We start from the raw sequence: 21,196 nt of genomic DNA on the forward strand, positions 1-21,196 counted from the left end.
GCAAAAGAAAACTCAGATTGGACAGATAGTCTAGCTAGCTGTCTGGATTTACCCTGCAGAGATCTGAAGAGTAGTTAACCATAGTCCTCATAAATCCACCAGAGATTAGAATTCCAACACAAAGGAAGCGGAAGGTAACGGACATCCGGCCGAAAAGAGTGAAATCCGGGGGAATTTCCGGCGGCAACGGAGCAATCCCGGAAGTGGAACGTCGTGGATATAGACTAGGGAAATGGGATCCACTAGGGCTCTGCAATTAATCGACCTGATTGCAATTCCGACAAACAATGTAATCGAAAAAAACTATTATTTTGCACATTTTGTTTTGCAGTATTTTGTCTTGTGTTCTGAATGAAAAAAAAAAAGTTCAAAACGGGAAAAGTATTAAGGGAAATTTAACATTTCAAGCTGTTTTCACTAACTGTTTCACTGTTTTTGTTAAGTTCAATAAATGTCTTTTTTTTTTCCAAACGTCAAAGCGTAATCGTGTTAAATATTCGTGATTTCATTGTTGACCAAAATAATTGTGATTATGATTTTTTTCCCCATAATAGAGCAGCCCTAGGATCCACGCAACAAGGAAGCTATTCAGAACTGGTTTATTTGAGCTCAGAAATGGTTATTATTATTTGAAATCTAAGTCATTTGAAGAACACCTTTTAAATTAACTGCAGTCCAAATTCAGTCAGGGGTCAAAGTTGAGACACATCCATCATGCTTAGGTAAACCTACAGGGAAATGTTGGGACATTTGGTATACCAATCATTTCTTTGATAAGACATGTGATAAAGGAGTCCCTGCAGCTCATGAACCCGGCCTAATTCAATAGAAAACAAACACATGCAGGAACTGGTTTGTCTCTTTTCAATTCTGCTTCTCATTCCAGTTATATTTTTTGTTCCTCATGCAATTAGCTATGTGGCAACAAAGTGTGTGAACTTCCTTCTTCAGAGATACACACCCTACTGCAAAGAGGAAGAATCTATAAAGGTCAAACTGCCTCCAGTCTGTCTGTCTGTCTGTCTGTCTGTCAGTGAATGCCCCTTGCTGGAGCCAGCTGTAGTTGTGTGTGTGAGAAGGCTGAGTAAAAGTTTTAGCTGAACGGTTTCATTAATTGATGCACTTTAATGATTAAAACTTACGTATCCGAAAACTTTTACTGCCAACACAGCTTTTTAGGTATACTGAACTAGCCCCCTCCGAAAAGCTTTTAGTAGCTTATTTGGGGTTCCCCATTTCACGCGGCCTACATATGATCATCGTACCTTCTGAAATTGTGTTTAATGATACAATGATGACGTGTGAAATAAACGAAACGAATAAACAAACTGGGTTCCCATGTATCAAAGGCAACAGGAAACACTTCCTGAAGTTGCACTTTATGTATCAGTCAGCCACAAAAGCATAAACTTTGTTGCCCTCAAGCTGTAGCAACCTCTCATACAGCCAACAAAAGTGTCTTTTTGAAATGTCAGATGTTGGTATTGTGTGTCACAAATTGAGTGTAAAAAAAGGAACAGTAAGAACAAATGGATACAAGTTTGTGTCAATGTGATTATTCCATTTTTTTTAACCTTATATGACCAGGCTGACAAAGACAAAAAAAATCATTTCAAATAAACTAATAAACACGTTTTTCGAAATCATTTACATGATATTTACTATATTTACTGTGAACAACCCATCCCCACCTTGATTTTCTTGTCTGAGTTCGGAGCGTTCTCGTACATCATCTTGGAGCCTCTGATGTCGCAGAGCTTGTCGTTGTCGCCGTGCAGGAGCAGGAAGGGCCAGCTGATGGATGGGATCTCCCTCTCGATGCGCGCTGCCGCCCCCATCAGCTGCATGCCGAACGACACCCGCATGCCACCGTGGAAGTTCAGCTCATCAGCGTCATACGCCTCCACCTGGCAGGAGAGAGAGAGAGAGAGAGAGAGAGAGAGAGAGAGAGAGAGAAAGGAAAGAGTTATGGGGCAAAGTGGACGATGCTCAAGTTCACATATCACATATCTCCCTGCGATGCAGGGCTGATTCTGATTTGTCATTTATCTCTTAATGTAACCAGAGAAGCTACATTTTTTGTTGGACATTTAAAGTGTAAGTGTAAGGTCTGGATGGTTGTATTACGCATCTATATTCAAAAATTCCAATACAATTTGTAGTTTAATTCACATATGGAAGAAAGCCATGTGAATAATAGTGCCTCCATTGGAGAAAAGAGGGCCATGAGAAGAAATGGGAAAACCATGAAAGTTGGCAAATTGGAGTAAGGATCATGAATAAATGAAAGGAGGGCTTTTATGGAAAGAAAAATAAGAGTCAGAGGAAGGGAGAGACACAGAAGGTAGATTGTGTTTAAATCAGAGTTGAACAGCAGAGGACACACCCTGTTTTTCTTACATTAAACACACATTCTATTCATTTTATATGTGAACACAGCTGATGGCCCACTCTAACAGAAGCAGGTTCTCTCAGGCCACATGCGCAGCTTCTTTGAATAATAAATGACTGTAAGCTGAGATGTGACACAACACAACCTGTTCAGCAGCTCAGAGGAAGTCAGTGATACTCAGAAACACATACTTAAAGGTGAAAAGACTTTCTTCAGAACTGAGATAAAATCATATCACAAAAAGGAATACATTACATAGTACAAATCATCAACTTTTTTTGCTGGACTGTTTCCCACTTTATCTCACAGTGAAAAGGTAAAGCAACAGTTAATATATAGATGGAAGGCTTAGAAGTTCCTTGTAAAAATGTTAATGATTTATTGTTATTGTATCAGGCCATATTTGCTTGTTGCTTGTAATTATGGCACTATGCGTCCCAATCATGTATGATACATCCATCTAGTGTTGCGGTGGTGATACGAATGGGTGAAATCCAAAAACCTACACCATACAGTAAGTATCAACGGCCAGAATTCCACTCACCCCTTCTGTTGTGTGTGTGTGTGTGTGTATATATATATATATATATATATATATATATATATATATATAGTTTTATTGTGACTATCTCATGTGAAAAAAATCTTTACTTATTTAAAGTTTACTTCCTTCAATAGACTGGACGAAGCAGAAGTAGCAGGGTGTGGGATTCCATTGTTACTAGAGCTTTGGTATGTCAATACTTACAGACACAGGTATGATGTACACACACAACCCAACAGTACAAAAACCACAGAACACGTCCATAGGCACAAATACGTGCAAATAGAGGTGTGCAGATGTGCCTGCACGTTTTTGTTTTTGTCCTTTCTGTGGTTCATTGAAAATACACACACGCAACCAAATACACACCCAGCAATTTTGTCTACTTGTCCTGTAGGTGACACAGTACATGCACCTGCTTTTATAATAACAAATAACACAATACAACCAACCCATGGTATTCCACACAAACAAACTTGGCTAGATAAGACTGACTAATTGCTATTCGGAAATGATTCAAATTATGTACTGTGGGGTGGGCTTTCCTGGTGCATGACTTTCCACAAGTACACAGGCAAATGTCTCCCTTGAGATCTTGTAAATTCTATTTTCTGCTACGCCCATACCAGACATTTCAATCAGCTCCCCAACCCAAACCCACACCGACATGTGTCTCTCACCTGCTTCTTGTCCCGTGAGATCCATTTGGAATCGATGGAGCCCAGAGTGAGGCTGGGCACCATGTGGTTCAGAACCTTCGCCAGAAAAACCTGCAAACAGCGAAAAAACAAAACACCCAGAGTCTGTCAGTTTATTTTCACACATCAACACCTCTCTGATGAATGAATTCTATCTCTCTCTATTGTTTTTTCTCGCCATCTGACTTGTGTTACAAAGAGATACAGTTGTGAACATTTGGAGTATATGCTGTAGAATTCCCCTGTGTGCATGCAGTGTGTTTCTACTGTATGTTTATATCAGTGTAGAGTTCACATTTCTTTTTGTTAAAACATGCTAATCATTTGAAAAAAAAGTCTCTTCTCCTCCCATGCAGATTTTTTTTCAGTGTTGGCCTTGACAATTGGACACACTTGTATCTGTGATTTGATAAGGGCACCTACAATGATTCTTGCCCTTGAAATACACAAAATAAAAGGTGTCAGTATTACAGTCATTACCCAGAGCAGGGCTGAGTGGAGTAAGACTAATGAATGACTTCTGGGTTAACTGACTGAGTACTTGACTGAATAGTGTGACTCACTTATGAAGGAAAGATTAGTGGAAAATAAAGAGGAATAGCGATTGTGTGGCACCTTGAACGGTGTGGCCGAGTCCGGGTTCATCTGGACCATCGGAGCTATCAGAACCACTCCAGCAAAATCACCGGGCCTCTCACAGGCCGTCAGAATGGAGATAGCACCACCCTGAGTGAGAAAAAGCACAGAATATATATTTATATATGCAGACGAACCAGGTGTTTATTTCTCTAACAATGGAATGCAAAATCTCTTATTTCTTGTAGCACTTAATTTATACAAATTGATACAAAAACGTATGTGCGTCAAGCAATCTATACAATATATGCAATGTGCTACAAAAAAGTAACGACTTTCATAACATAACATAACATACACATAAGATTTTAATTTTAAAGCTACTAAACATAAAGTATGGTGTGAAGAACCTTATGCTGACAACTTGGTTATGTTGGTTGCATGAGGTTTGTGCAAACATTTCCATCTAAACACTGCTGCAGGGTAGACAACAGTAAATATTATTCAACTGACCTGTAACTTATTTATGTTTCAATAAACAGAACTCAAGATTTATGTGTCAATCCACAAATCTAGAAAATATTCGATCATGGAGATTTAATTTCAGTGGATCCATGTCACAAACTGTTTGCTGTCCATTCTTGTTTGTGCTGTCATGTGATCATAGTAAGTATCAGCTGGTCCTGGTAATACCAACTGTGACCTGATATCAGCATTTTGATTGGTTGTTGTGTGAATCAGTATTGCAGGCAGCCTTCAAGTTCATTTAAATAGTTTTAGATTTAAATAAAATATATTTTTGTTAATGCTAGCCTTACAATATTACATGATAGGAATTTATGTGACAGACAGAGCAGCTTGAAATGAGGGCAATGGTAGAATATGTTTGACATTCTAGATCTTCAAAAAGGTAAAAAAAGTAAATGGTGAGGAATAAAGCATTCCAGTCAGACAGACTGATGATGATGATGAAGAATTACCAAGAAAATAAATTATAAAAAAAAAAAGCTACGGGCAAGAGGTAGAGTTTTAAAGTTTAAAACAAATTAAAGCAACTTGAAGAGTTAAAAATAGAAGACAGAACATGTTTCAATGAGGGGAAGATGATATGAGAGCCTGTAACAGCTGACAGGGAGTGCCTTATCAAAGTTGGTGAGAGGTTCTGATGTGAGGAGCAGTGGGAAAACTCCTCAGAGGTCAAAAAGAACATAAAACAACCCTTTTGTTTAGATGGGCGTGAATTTCCACCCTGCTCTTTTGTTGCTAAAGCTATAAACAGACTGGGAGAGAAATGCGAATGTGAACCCACAGCTCTTAGCACACAACGTGCACTGTGTAGCTGCAGCGAACAGCAGCGCAAGGTCACACCTTGGCCCCCATGCTGACATTTGGGACTGTGATTTAAATCTGGTGATGTAGGGCCATGATAATTAGCAGCTCTGTGGCGGCTTAGACTCAAATCAATTTGCCATGGTTCACTTTGTCGTGGGTTCTCTTCTTGTATGCAACGTGCAAGTGTCTGTGCGCGTGCACACAGGCAGACACACATACACATGAGCACAGTGTTTCTGCATTTGTGAATCTGTCTCTGTCTCTGTCCCTTGCCCTGTCTCTGTCTCTCTCGTTGGAGACTAATTGGCTTCAACTTTGTTTGTGAGCATTCTTTGACACTTGTGTGAATATTCATCAGGCTGGGGCCAATGACAGGCTCACTTCACAAAAAGAGGCACCAAAAACAAAACATTTCCCACCAGAAAATCTCACAAGCGCTCACTCACAGTCACCGCATATGCCCACACAAACACACACAGAGTTAGAGAAGGAGGCTTTGCTACAGCTCCATCACTTGTTTCTCCTTTAGACACGCACACATTCCAACAAATACTCAAAGACAAGCTTATACTGAAATATCCATGTGTAAACACCAGGACACACACTCACAGAGAAATTGTAATATTTAAACTGCCCAAAATGTTGGTTCAATACATCTGATTCTGTTTAAATATAACAAGATGACTCAATGTAATTTGGTACAATAGCCCATTCTGGGTCATGTCCTTACACACTGCACATTTTGTCCAGTGGGCTCCAATGATAGATAGATAGATAGAAAGAGAGAGAAAGAAAGAGAGGGAGAGGGAGGGAGAGAGAGAGAGAGAGAGAGAGAGAGAGAGAGAGAGAGAGTGAGAGTACAGAGAAGCTCTTTAAGAAGCTGATTAGAGGCCTCCTTACACTTTCTCTCTCTGAACTTCGGTGGAGAGGATGAATACTTGTATTGTATGTCTGTCTGCTGACAGTGACTTCCCTGAGGAGCTAACAAACTAACATAATATGGACTATACAGCCAGCATACTGACATTGCAAGGTCTGATGTATTCAGTTTCCACATAACAGTCAGAAATTAAGATGTTATGTTCAATAAAAAGTCCAGTAATTTGGATTCAACTCTCTTCATTAAACAAGATCAAACTAATTAGTAAAAAGTCAACAATGATAAACAGAACAGAGTGGGAGAGTGACGAGGTTACACACAGAAAAATAGCATGATCTAAAACAAAAAATGGAAAATATGGTTTAGCATGAGAAGAAACTAAATGAGTAATAGATACAGAGAGAGAAGGAGGGCTAACAAGCTGAACAAATACACTGAAGGCCCTAAACAGTGACAAAACATTACATAAAACTCTGGCACTAAGAATGTAGGACAAATGAACCATGGCAAGAAAACACTAATGAAGGAGAGAAATGGGGAAGAGTGAGAAGGAGCCAGAGCTGAAGGCATTTGTCAGCATTCCCATGAGCTTATACAACACCAAAAAACTGCTCCAATTCATGAATTACTGCTTAAACAAATAAGATGCAGAGAAAACTGTGAAATAGTCAGTATGGTCTTTCAGACACAGAAGCTGACCATTTGTCATTTATTTTGTCAGTTTTAATCATTTCACATGTGTGTTCCCTCGTCCATGTTTAGATCTTTTGTGAGAACTGTGATTTTTCTCTGAGAAATGATAAACAAATTCTTGACATCAGCTTGCATTGCTTTTAAAAATGATATACTGTAATTATTCACTTATTCTATGTAGGAAATTATTGCAGAAGAGTTGTAACAAGACAAAGAGTTTATAGAGTCATGCTAGCAGCTCTGTGAGGCTGCACTTATGACACAACGGTGCTTAGAGCTAAACGCTAACGTCAGGATGCTAAATGCTCACAATAACAATGCTAACACATGCTGATGTATAGCAGGTATAGGCTGTGTCTGAAATGACTGCCTATTTACAATAGAGTGCACTTCATTTACGGTTTGCCTTTTTGAGAGCAAATTAATTGTATTCACTATACCTTGCCCTCAAAAAGTCCACAATCATGCAAAAAAGGAGGATTAATGGCTTGTATACTACTTCCTGCTAACACAATGCAATTTCTTGGTCATTAGTAGCATCAGTATTGGACATTTTCAAAATGTTGCCCTGATTATGGCCTGCCAGGTTGCTGGTAAAAAGACCGTGTAATGTCCGATTGAGCCCAAAGTGTGAATAGAGCAGGCCATTGTCTGGAAAATTCACTGCATGCAAGTGGAAGTTTCTATCAGGGCTCAAGGGAAGAAAACAAACATCTGAGGGTGAAGAAGAACGGTGATTTACACAAAGTCGCCAATGAAAATGTATAACAGGAGAGACGATCAGATTCGGGAACTTCAGACTGTTAGCTCTGAAGGCGAAATTGTCAAAGAAATTCAAGGAACGGCGTAAGCATGATAATATAATTATGAACCGGCTACGTGACCGTGGTGTAATCCACGTCATGTTCTGAGCATCCCTCGCCTAAATCAAAAGGATTTCCAAAATTTCCAGTAGCGTAGTAAATCTCCTCTTGTGTGCTACATGTGAGAAAGGGAAACTTCGGACACAGCTGATTGGATGGACATTGTCTGGAGTTCATATGAGAAAAGGGCTAAAATCTACACTGTGGCTGGTCTCTGCTAACCTCTCCACAGTCTCCTCAGGATGTTTTCATTGTAGCAGCGTTTCTGCACATACTGTAGAATCCGCAGGGTGTTTCCATGCTCTTGTTGTTTTTGTGTCATCCTGGCCCCATTAAACAAATATTCATACAAGGGGAGGAACACGCTAAAATAAACAGGATAAGTAGTCACAACACTGGGAAGCTGGGAAATAAGGCCTGTAAAAACACAGCAACACAAGGGAGGAGAGGAGATAAAAAGGAAGAAAGGCTATGAAAAAAGGACAGGGAGGAGAAGAATGAAGTAGTATGAAATTGTAAGGAAGAAAACTGTGGAGGAAAGAGAAGACAGGAAAGAAAAATAGGTGATGGTTGGACAGGTGGACTGGCTTACTTGACAGCACAGTACAAACATCTAATGAAATTACACAGATGGAGGGATGTACAGAAGGAAGGAAAGAACAGAGAAGAGGGGATAAGAAAAAGACGAGGGGAGAGGTAAGAAAGCAGGGAGGTGCACTGTGACTTCGATCAGCTCTGCCTTAATGTTTACAGAGACTCAGTCTAAACAGACGCTCAGCCTCCATCTGGGATCACACAGTTGAATTTACGAAGAACTATTTGCATCTGCGATTGTTTTTACGCAGGGTCAGTGTTTATACAGTACTGCTGCACGGTAAAGCATGAGCCATAAAAGGTTTGCAAAAACATAATCAAACAATGAAATTAAGTGTTGTTTGAAGCATCTAAAAGTCCAACTGATTGCACTGAATATGACCTCATTTACAAAGAGAAGCTGTTTTCTTGAATGGAAGACAGTCTGCTGTAAAACACTAAAGAATCCATAGAATTAAACAATATTTGTGTTGTAAAATTTGAGAAAACCAGAATATCCTTGTGATTGCAGAATCATGAATGAATAACAAGCTGTTCAGAAATGGCTCTTGTTCCAGATGTTCTGCAGCTCTTTTCCAAACAGCTAAGTGATGGAAGAGCCCATGGTGGGGCCTTCCTGATAAATAAAACGAGCTAGCTATAAAGACAAAGCTAGTCTTATGCTGAGGGAGTACATACAGTGCACCAGGAAAAGGCATTGTTCCCACAAAAGTTGTTCTTATTAATGACTCATTACTGTGCTAAAGCATTAATAAAGTATTAATTAACATTAAAGACACTTAACGTGTGAACCTAAATTATGCCTTAATAGACAGGGTTACTGACTAACAAGGGTTGCCTTGAAGTTAAAAGCTCAATGTCTTGAACAAAAGACTAAAAACTGTGTATTTGTGTTCGGCCTAAAATGTTTCTTGACTTACACTGGTGGTGCTGACTGCTTTCTGCTTCAAAAAAGCTCTTGTTCCATGTTCTGTGACAGTGAAGTCAGAATCCTTCTTATACAACATGAAATGTTGCACTCCAGATAAAGCTGCATACATGAAAACATGTGTGCTTTCTGTATGAATACAGAATCTGAGCAGCTTGTTTATCTGACACAAACAAGTTCATGGGAGGACAAACTGACTGGACCTACAAACACTGACAGTGATCATTTATTATATAACTCATCAATACCGTTTGTGTTCTGTTAGCTGCACTAAGAGTTAGTGGGTCACGGAGTACAACAGTAAGAGGCCGTGATGTTGAATGCAGCTCTGTCAATAACTGAACCTGGCCTTGATACATTTTGTGTCCATGCGTTATGTTATTTTTCTCTATAAGAATTCTCCCTAAATTGAACTCAATTGATAGGAAGCTCAAGCAAATGTCAAATCAATGATTTATTAAATACTTTTTGGCATTGCAACTGTTTTACATGTAAAACCATGTTCACTGTACAAAACAATATGCATCACACTACATATACCTAAATATTAGAGTACGTAAGCGATTAGCTTAGCTTAGCATAAAGACGGGAAACCGGGGGAAACAGCTAGCTTGGTTCTCTCCAAAGTTCAATAATTAAAAGTTGCAAAAATGCCCCAATAACACACTAGCTCCTCATATATGATGATTTGTTGCTTTTTGCCTGTTTATATATTTGGAAATGGAATATCTTTGAGTTTTATAACGGTCGACAGATAAAACAAGTAATCACATTGGGCTGTGGGAAATTTTTTAAAGCAAATGTTTTGGGAAAAATGCTTACTGCGTCTCAGCAGCGGGTTAGATGAAAAGACTGACACCACTTTCGTGTAAATCTGTACATTAAATATACGGCTACAGCCAGCAGCCTGTTAGCTTAGCTTAGTAGAAAGACTGGAAACATGAGGAAACAGCTAGCCTAGCACTATACAAAGGTAACAAAATCTACCTACCAGCACATCTAAAGCTCTCTAATGAACATGTAATGCTGTAGCTTCATATTCATAAGAAAACCTTTGTACACAGAAATTGAGGACAAAGGTGAACACAGTCCCAGACACAGAAGGTCAGTAAAACAGTACATTTACATTAAACATTACCTAAAGTGAGCACAGTGTCTCTTCTCTGTCAATAAATACACCCACGTTGCCCTTGAGCAGGTCACTGATGTCGTGCCGAATCTGTGCTACTGTGTAAAAGGTATGTTTACTGAGAAGAGCCAACTCAGCAACCCTACCTTGAAATGTTTTCCTGCAGATGAAAAGTGGATTTTGTTCATCATACAGACATAATGTATCTGGTGCTAGGACCGAGCCAAACCAAATAAAATAAAATTTAAAGCAATCATTCCAAGTACTGCATTATACAGTTTTTTTCTTGAAAGTGCCAGTAAATTAAAAAACCTTGATTCTATTGTTATTCTACTGTCGGATTCGTAGGAAGTCAATGAACTCTGGTTTTTCATGGCTTACTATTTTGGGACATTAAACCACTTCATACTGAAATAAAAGCATTGGCCATTTCTTTCATTTGAACGTTGCACAGAAAACCTCTTAACACAGATCTCGGCATTTCTCTTTCCCATGCTTGAACAAGGCTTGCCTTTCAATTTCATGCAGCTGTCTGTGTGTGTGTGTGTGTGTGCGTGTGTGTGTGCGTGCGTGTGTGTGTGCGTGCGTGTGTGTCAAGGACACTAAACCAGGAGGTCTGATAAATATATTACATATTATATTACATATTATATTATTATATATAACAGGAGTTTTACTATCCTGAGAGCTGTTGTTGAAAAACAATAATGTCATTAAAATGAATTGAAATGAAATGCAAAATAATGCATGGAAAGTGTCCTACCATGGAGTGACCCACGATGAAGACGGGCAGGTCTGGGTGGCGCGACTTCATCAGGTCAATGTGCTGCAGGGAGTCTCTGATGTAAACCTGGAAGTCTTTGATGTTCATCCTGTCTCCTTCACTCTGACCATGGCCAACTGTGTAGGGAGAGAGAAGAAGAAGAGACTGATGTGAGGAAACTGGTACTGTCTGCTGCAAGATATTTTATGATTTTAAAAGACCTTTTTAATACCTCCAAAGGAAAAAAAAAACACAGTGTTTGTGGCAAACACTTGCTTCTTTTTCAGGGTTAAAATGAGTGTCACGGCCACTTACTTAAACATACCATTTGAACAGTGGAATTGTAATAGTTTAGAGATACAGAATTAAAAAGATAACCCAAAGACTAAACCAAAAAACAGACACAAATAAATACCTTACTTCTTACAACTGCATAGAAAAACAGGAAGGAGCCTAAAGGGGGGCTGAATGGCGTGAGAGACAGCAGTGAGGATAAGGATGGATGAATTAGCAGAGATGAGAGGGATGTGAATGAGAAATAAGAAGAGGAGGGAAAGACTCAACTCATTTTGAATGTAATAATTATTTGCATCTGCACTTATTGATATTCTGTTTGTAAATTAATTATTCAATGACCCAGGTTATGTGTAGAAGTGTAAATATTGTAAAGTAATGTTACAAACAAAAACAAACAAAGACAGAGGGGAAATACATTAGACTGACAGATGGAGAGGACGAACTAATTATGAATATGTTTGTGTGTATGCATACATAGATTGTGTTTGTCTTCTCCTCGAGCTTTCTGCAGCAGTGGCTGAGAGGTGAGGCAGGTTGCCGTGGCGACCACTGAACCAATAACACCACTGAGCGCCTAAACATTCACAACGTGTGCAGCTCACACCTTCTCGCTCCGTAATCTTAAGTGTGTGTGTATATGTGTGTTTAGAAAGACTGTGTATGTGGGGCATATATACAAGGATGTCTTCATGCTATATTTTTTTCTCCTTGTAAATACTGAAGCGATCATCGCAGCGTGGAAATCAATGTCCAACCACGGCAGCCGTGAGTGAAAGAGCACTGCACACTTCAGAGTGATGCACACTATATACTGTCCTACACCAGATCAATGACCTCACACTCTGCTGAATCTACATCCTTTGTTGTTTTCTGGAGCACACTTATCTCAAACACACACACACACACACACACACACACACACACACACACACACACACACACACACACACAGACACAGAAACACACACACACACACACACACACACACACACACACACACACACACACACACACGTGATGACTTACTTGGATTGTAAGCAGATATAAGTGTTTATTAATGTATTTGTCAAGAACTATTACTGATGTGGGCACCCATAAGTGGAGGCTGCTGTACAAACAGATAGTTAATGATAATATAGTAAAACACAGTTGTAATAATAGAATTGTTTAATATTGAACATTTTAATTTTTTATGGATGTTGGAGTTTCGTAAAGTGCTAGGTGTATATAATGGTAAAAATGATGGCTGTTTTATAGTGAGTGTGTGTGTGTGTGTGTCTGTTTTCATCTCTTTTAATGTCTGAAATAAACTTAATCAAACAAAAAACTTGTAGGAAAAACAATCTTATACAGGCTAATCAATCCAGAAATGTTGCAAGCGCTGATCTAATTAACTGTCACAATTTGATTATTTTTCCTATAATGTAATGATGGGACAAACATGATGAAACATGGTGAGCATCACCAAACAGCATTAGGCTGGTCCTGTGTATACTGTCATCTTTGCCTTAGTATCACAAATAATCCATTATGAATATTTCACCATCAGTGCTGGTGTAGAATGAGTTTTAATACACATCAAGTGATATGTGAACAATTCTACATCCACATTCTACAAAGGCCAAAATATTTCACGGGTATTTTTCTGTTGAGTGAGTTAACCAGCCACCATGCCATATTTCGAGGTTGGTCTTTGGTAAATAGCTGCAGTGTGTGCCAGATGGAAGAAACCTTCAGTCTGTGCAGGCTGCGAATGAAAAAGACCTAAAAATTCTATAATTAGAAAGAAATACATGAGAGCCAGAAGAAAGTGTGACAGGAAAAATAAGTGAAATATCTCGAATACTGAGCTCTTTCGGGGGCTGCCCAAGGCAGTGTGTGTGTGTGTGTGTGAGAGTGTGTGAGAGAGAGAGAGAGAGAGAGAGAAAGCGATAAATAGATGGAAAACTGGTGTCTACAGGGACTTGTTCCAGTTCAGTATTTTCCATTAAACAGTGTGACATTTTACGGCGAGTTAGTGACAAACTGCACCTGCGTGAGTACATCCTCATCATTCACTCTTTTTTTCATCATATCAGCCAGCTCTTTATTGAGATGTCTACCTCTGTAAATATGTCCACATTTAGCTGGGACTTTATTTATGTATTATTATTCTGTCTCTCTTTCTCGGTTTGTCTGTAGATGAGTTTACTGAAAACACACATGCTGCTGTTTTTGAGGCTCTGCTGCACAGTCACATGAGTTCACATATTTCCGCTGTATCTAAGACCAGTACAACCACACAGTCTGGGCTAAGAGCACCTTGGTGGAGGAATGTAAAAGAAAAGAGATTGACGTTACATTTACTAACAAGATGACATTTTGTTTCTTTTAAATCCTTCTTTCAGAGCCGATTTCACATTTTCTGTTCAACGTATACAGTGCACTTTAGTTGGGAAAACAGCAAATGGTGAAACATGAGCAGGTTTTGTTAGTTAATCTTGACAAAGAGTCCACAGCCTAGCGGCTCTGTGAGACTGTGCTTAAGCACAACAATGCATGCTTTGAGATAAATGCTAACATCACCATGCTAACATGGTAGCAAAAACCAAACAAAATAACGTGCTGATGTTTGACAGGTGTATTTCAGTGTTTACCCTGTTTACCAAATATGTGATCACAGTATAGCTTGATGATGGCCGACGGATAATAGTCATAGTATGACCGAAGTTAATACAATTCTTCCTGAGGGGGGACATTAATGTCTGTATCAAATATCATCTATCCAAAGTTTTGTAGACATTTCACCAATGCATTTCACTAAAAAACAAAAATGTCAACCTCATGATGATTTAAAGTGTGTGGATCACCAAAGTCAGTGGGATTTATTCTCTGGGGACCATGAATGTCTGTACCAGATTTCATGCCAATCCATCCAGTATTTGTGGAGGTATTCCACTGTACTGGATCAAAGTGGTGGACTGACTGACTAACTGACATCCATATAGCCATGACGGACTGGCCATCTGGAATTTGGGCAAATGCAAGAAGGGCCGCCGCCCTATGGGCCCCTATGGGCCACTACTGATAATTTGTCTTTGGTTAATTTTGATAAGTTATTTTATGCATGCAGCCACAAATTGAGCATCAGCGTCAGTTCTGGCAGGCCAAGTAGTCAAGACGCTGCTAACCGCTATTGGCCATTGGTCACATCAGCTGAGCTGCAACAGCTGATGGTCACCCCCCTCACTGCTAAATGGCTACACTCAAATAGGGCGCCCTACTTAAAGCTGCTTTAGTTTGCTCCTAACTGCTTGCTTCTCGAATCTACTATGCTACCCTCCTCCTCCCCTGCTCCACCTTGTCGTGTATTACATGGCATTTGCTTCTATGTCGTCGTTGCTGCTCTGTTCATATGGGGGGGAATAGTAGCTCTCCCTGTCTTAAACTGTGTGAGCGTCCCCTAATGCTGCTGCTGCTGTCCCCTGATTCACTGCTCTTTCATGGTGCTCATGAAAGGTCAGGGGACTCCTCTGAACAGAGCCAAACTGCCAAATTGTATTCGTAATTTATTCAATAAAATGTTCTAAAGCATTTTTATTGTCTGTGTTGTTCTTGACTTTAATGGACCTGACAGAAATATTCAAGATTGTACGTGGATAGATACTCTCGGAAAGCAGAGTTACTAATTTCCACGATAGGTTATTGACAAAAATAGGGCTAGTGTGTTGCAAATGCCAGGGCCGTTATTTGATCCCAGTCCGTCACTGGCTGCTAGTGTGGCTAAAAACAAGAATTCAGCCAAAAAGGCCATCATAAAAGCATCAACATATGGTGTTGATTGTCTGATTATAATCCTTTTGTTGTGTTTTGTAATATTAACTTTACAACTTTCAGTTTTTTTGTTGTTATTTTTTTTGTAATTATCAGTTTCCTACTTACAGCTGCTACTGTATGGTGTCTATAGCCCCCCCGAGAAAGGTGAATCCCTCTATCATTTTATCACACTTAAGGTCTTTGGGGTGTTTTTGTTCTTTGTCTTACGGAGTTGGTGTTCCTTGACATAACCTTGAACAAGATGTCTGCCGCTACCTGCTTACGGTTATTCACTCTGGCCATGAGAATCAGTTAAAAGCCTCAACCACAGTTGACTGTGTGACAGGTCTGTTGTCTGAGCTCAGAACCAGTTCTCCCAGTGCTGAAGGTTCAGCATGACAGGATTTCACTGAAACTTGAACAGAGTTTCATTCACACTTCAAAACAACATTTGTGAAGTTTCCACACCTACACTTACAAATATGGAGGCACTGCGTCAGAACAATAGAGCAATGTACACCACAAAATCAATTTTCCCTAACAGGCTTTGTTCACTCAACAATTAACAATGATGGTTATTAGGCAGAGAGGGGGCTGATGGGCCTTCTTTAAAGCTATGCACAGGCTATTCTGTGTTTGAATTACTGATGAACATAGGGGCAACAATGAATGTAGGTGTAAGTAAGCGTATTAATGTAATTTATTGTGTATGTTTGTGACTCACCGTGGTCGTGTGCAAATACCAGCAAGGACAGTTCCTTCAGTCTCTGTGCAATCTCGTCATATGGCCCACAATGCTCCCCGGCCCCGTGGGCAATAAACACCAGAGCCCTGAGAGGAGGAGAGGTAAGAGTTAATTCACAAAGGCAGACCTACACTTGGCCTCCCTTTCTTTCTTTCTTTTTATTTAATTTTTTTTATCTCCCACGCACAAACAACAGACAAACAAACAGCAACTGTTTGCATTTATCTCCATGGGAGCTTCATCCTTCCTTGATTAATCAAACTTTCTTTTTTATTAGATAGTATAGACACATAGGAAAGGGGGAGAGAGAGGGGATGACACGCAGCAAAGGGCCGCAGGTTGGATTTGAACCTGGGCCGCTGCAAAGGACTCAGCCTACATGGGGCGCACACTCTACCGGGTGAGCTAAAGGTCACCCCGAATCCCATGCTTTGTGATCTAGGCAGGCCACAAAAAAACTGACTGGGTTGTCTGATTTCACAGTTTGTGGGTTGGTAGGCACTCCAGATACCCAAATGTATGAAAAAGTGAGTATTTCTTCAGTACCGCAGATTCAGTGGCTGAGTTTCCATCCAAGTCATTTTTAAAAAGTGATTTATAATGTATTCACTCAATAAGGCTGCATGGAAATAATCCTCAGATGAAATACCCTAACGTTTTCCTGCTGGTTTGAGTCAGAACCATTTTGTTGATTTGGAAATGATGCAGTACATTGCACTGGAATTTCATTTCTCATAGAAATGACATAAGGAGATTTTTTTTTGACTTTGTGTTTTCTGATGTGGAGTAGCTGTGTTTTATCCCTACCCTGGTCATGGAGACATGTTTTTGGGTATTTTTGTACTTTGCACATTCGCAGATGTTTCAATTCAATGAGGCAAACCTGTGTCAAAACAAACCAAAGCTTTCAAAGAGGTATTGGGAGTTTATGCAGTATCGAGAAACAGATGTGGATATGTAAAGTGGCTATCAATATGTTTTTAATAACAATGTATCAAATGACAATGTAAAAGCAATGTGAAAGGTTTAGCTCATACTGATGAACCTACAGATAATTAGCACCTGAATCTGTCCTCAGCTTTACGGAGCTTTATAGCAATTTCAGCTTATTGTTTAGCTGTCCAACCAACTCTTTTATTGAGTCTATTCGCTCTCATAGGGTCATTTTCAGCCACAGCATGCAGCTGTTTCCAGAGAAAAGGCTCTGAAAACATAATGTACATATACACTCACCTAAAGGATTATTAGGAACACCTGTTCAATTTCATGTTAATGAAATTATCTAATCAGCCAATCACACGGCAACTGCCTCAATGCATTTAGGGGTGTGGTCCAGGTCTAAACAATCTCCTGAACTCCAAACTGAATGTCAGAATGGGAAAGAAAGGTGATCTAAGCAACTTTGAGCGTGCCGTGGTTGTTGGTGCCAGACGGGTTGGTCTGATTATTTCACAATCTGCTCAGTTACTGGGATTTTCACACACAACCATTTCTAGGGTTTACAAAGAATGGTCTGAAACAGGAAAAACATCCAGTATGCTGCAGTCCTGGGGGGCAAAAATGCCTTGTTGATGCTAGAGGTCAGAGGAGAATGGGCCGACTGATTCAAGCTGATAGAAGTTCAACTTTGACTCAAATAACCACTCGTTACAACCCAGATATGCAGCAGAGCATTTATGAAGCCACAACACGCACAGCCTTGAGGCGGATGGGCTACACCAGCAGAAGAGCCCACCGGGTACCACTCATCTCTACTAAAAATAGGAAAATGAGGCTACAATTTGCACGAGCTCACCAAAATTGGAAAGTTGAAGACTGGAAAAATGTTGCCTGGTCTGATGAGTCTCGATTTCTGTTGAGACATTCAGATGGTATAGTCAGAATTTGGCGTAAACAGAATGAGAACAGGGATCCGTCATGCTTTGTTACCACTGTGCAGGCTGGTGGTGGTGGGGGTATAATGGTGTGGGGGATCCCTTTCGCCTTCAGAACTGCCTTAATAATTCTTTGTGTCATTGATTCAACAAGGTGCTGGAAGCAGAAATGTTGGCCCATATTGATAGGATAGGGTCAAACACAGTATTAGTATGGTGTTCCTAATAATCCTTTAGGTGAGTATACCTGCTCAACACTAAGCAGCAGTCAGACACTGTTAGCTACTAGCTGGTGAACAAAGTGGAGCATTTAGCAGCTAAAGATTATATTCTTTAAAAAAGAAAATGGTGGTTAACTTTATGTTTATTTAGAAAGAGAGACCTTTTGCTAATTAATACACAGGCTGTGAGACCAGGTTGTATAAGGTTTTACTTCTTTTATTAGCGCATATTAAGCGGCATAGCAGCACTGCAGTGTTCTTTCTCTAAGCAGCAGCAGTGCTGAGAAGCATGTGAGCTTCAATCAGCAGCAGACAATTAGCCCAAATGTATTCAGCGACAGAGAAAAAGGGAATGGAGTGAAACAGGGAGAACGTTGGTGAGGGTGTGAGGTGGGTTGGTAGAAGTGTAGAATAAGAGTAGCTGTTCATCAGGCTTCATTAGCAAATCGCTCTGATTGCACATCTTTCCCTCCTTTTAGAAAAGCCATCGCCTCGGGCTAAGACTTCCTCTGCACTTGTTGGCTCAGAACAAGTGTGTGTGTGTGTGCGCTTTTGTGTGTGAATGAGTGTCTTTGTATAGTCGCAATGTTCTGTTACACACATGCCGAGGGGCAGCAGGGGATAAATGGGGCTACTCTGGGTTCATTGTAAAGACGACTGTACAGTGACCAACACGCCAATGGAAACCACAGTTGTAATGTTACATTTGTAATTTGCTGTCTTTCTTTCTCTAAGACTCTCCATGCATCATGCTCTAAATACCTCTTTGGTCTGCTTGATAATCTCTCTTTCTTCTTGTCTCTCACTTTTTTCTCCATCTTGTCACTGTCAGTTTTAAGTATGCCTCTGAGTTGCCGGAAAGATAAAGGCAATACGTCTGGTGACAGCTAACAGTGGGAGATGTAAAGTCTGCATTTTATAAAGGATTTAATTACCCAGAAATCTCATCTTAACAGATGTCTGCATTTATTCAGATACAGGCATCTGCAGACTAGTGACTATATTCAGGCATCATCAGCATGTCGGCTCAGCCGTGCAGAACCAGCCCACTATTTCCACTTTCCTAAAAGTGGTCTGGCAAGGCTCAAGGGGCATTTGCTTGGAACAAGTGTTACTTCAATAGGCTGTGACATTTGGGCATTGTACTACGTTACTTAGACATCAACCTGAACCTGGAATAGAGGTCTAGGCCTACACCCTGGGCTGTCATAGTCAAGTATTTGCTACAGGAAGGACCGATGTGTAAAAAGACTTATTTGCAAGGCAGCTTTAAAAATGTTGAAAAACACTTTTAAAATTTCCAACAAAATTTGTTTCTGAATACATTTTAGGCTAAAAGTAGGCAGTGCAGTTGCAGAATTATGCTTTGTTGAGTATATTGAACAACTACAGTACTTTAATTTATTGCTCAGGATAATTACTAGCAGCATTTGACTGATTGCGAGTCCTCTAACTGCCTTTAACTCTATAAGAACTGACATGCACCGCTTTTTTTTTTTTTTTTAGGAGTTTCTCATGACTCAGCCTGTTAGGAGCTATTTTTAAACTTTAGGCCCCTGGTATTGGTAAATTTATTTATTGGTAAAGCTAATGCTCACTTCCATTGGAAAGCAAAGTAGCCATTGACCAATCACGATTAGGTGGGGGCAGAACTGAGCAGGGAAACGTTCAAAGATAGACAAATATCCCAAACAATGCCTTAAAAGTATCTTTGCCTGTATATTGTACAGGAATATTTTATATTTAGGACTGAAATTATTGATTATTTTAATTATTGTTAAGCTTTTAATTACTTTTTTAATCAAGTGACCATTTAGTCTATAAAAATGCCCACCACACTTTCTAAGTTCCTATGGTGATGTCTTAAAACTGCTTGTTTTATCAAACCAATGGTCCGAAACCCAAACATAAAAATAAATGAGTCTGTTGATCAACTAATTGATTAACTGAAATATAGGTTCAGCACTAGCTATATTCACCTCAATAATATTCAGACGTGGATGTTTTAATGTGCATTATCACCTGCATGATTATTCTCTGGTTAGAAACGTATTATTTATTTTGTGTAAAGTACTTTAAACTAGTAACAAGAAAAGAGGCTTTTCATTTTTCTTTCTCATTCACCCTCTCTCTGTCCTAGTCTCTCATCTCTCATGGGAACTAGAGACTCACTTGTCTCCCACACCAGTCTCAGTTGCTGGAACAACATGGCTTATAACCAGCCTTATTAAAACTCTCAGAGAGAGTTTAGTTCTCCCTCTGGCTCTACTCAGAGCTACTCCAAACAACCACAGGCCCAAAACAAAGCCAAGACCCTAATCCCCTTAATGCAATGCTGACTGGCTGCTCCAAGATAATTTAGGAACTCACAAACCTTCCAACTGTGCTTGAATGCCACATTCTGCACCTTTTACACAAAAAGCAAACGTCTTAGGCATTTTAGGCATGTGGCTCAAAGAGGCGCACATTTATAAGGTGGAAAGACAAAACCCCTGCAGGATTTCTACTGTGGCCCTAATTTGACATTCATGACTTTTCCAATATTTTCCACGTTTTTCTAAACAAAACAGTTGCGCTCACTGCTGAGAAATCATCAACACCGTCCAGAGAAATAAACGTGTAAAAATGTTAAATTCAATTGTCCTCTCTTTACAGTAATCACCATAATTACAAGCAATCAGTGTTGAGGGGCTTAACTATTAGTAAACAGAAAAATACTATGGAAAGTATATCTGATGTCAGTTAAAGTCCCCCTATACCACAGGGTCGGAGTAGGACTCATTTTCAGCCCTGGAGTTTCTTTTTGTAATTCAAGTTTTTTTATTGCTTTTTCCTTTGGTGCACGACAGTTCAGTGTATTACATGCAGAGAC

General features: G+C 39.7%; 1 protein-coding gene across 2 annotated transcripts in view; it reads right to left on the reverse strand.

Annotated features, from left to right (window-relative positions):
• The window catches only part of mgll (monoglyceride lipase), an 84,992-nt gene that overhangs the window by 5,960 nt on the left and 57,836 nt on the right, over positions 1 to 21,196 (reverse strand). For both annotated transcript variants that reach the window (XM_039800299.1, XM_039800298.1), the window contains 5 exons: positions 16,209 to 16,315; positions 11,393 to 11,529; positions 4,250 to 4,360; positions 3,617 to 3,706; positions 1,692 to 1,907 (listed from right to left, as the gene is read on the reverse strand). In XM_039800299.1, the coding sequence (XP_039656233.1) occupies positions 1,692 to 1,907; positions 3,617 to 3,706; positions 4,250 to 4,360; positions 11,393 to 11,529; positions 16,209 to 16,315 (661 nt within the window). The remainder of the gene's footprint in view (positions 1 to 1,691; positions 1,908 to 3,616; positions 3,707 to 4,249; positions 4,361 to 11,392; positions 11,530 to 16,208; positions 16,316 to 21,196) is intronic.

This window comes from Perca fluviatilis, chromosome 5, assembly GCF_010015445.1.
Source record: "Perca fluviatilis chromosome 5, GENO_Pfluv_1.0, whole genome shotgun sequence".
NCBI classification, from domain to species: Eukaryota; Metazoa; Chordata; class Actinopteri; order Perciformes; family Percidae; genus Perca; species Perca fluviatilis.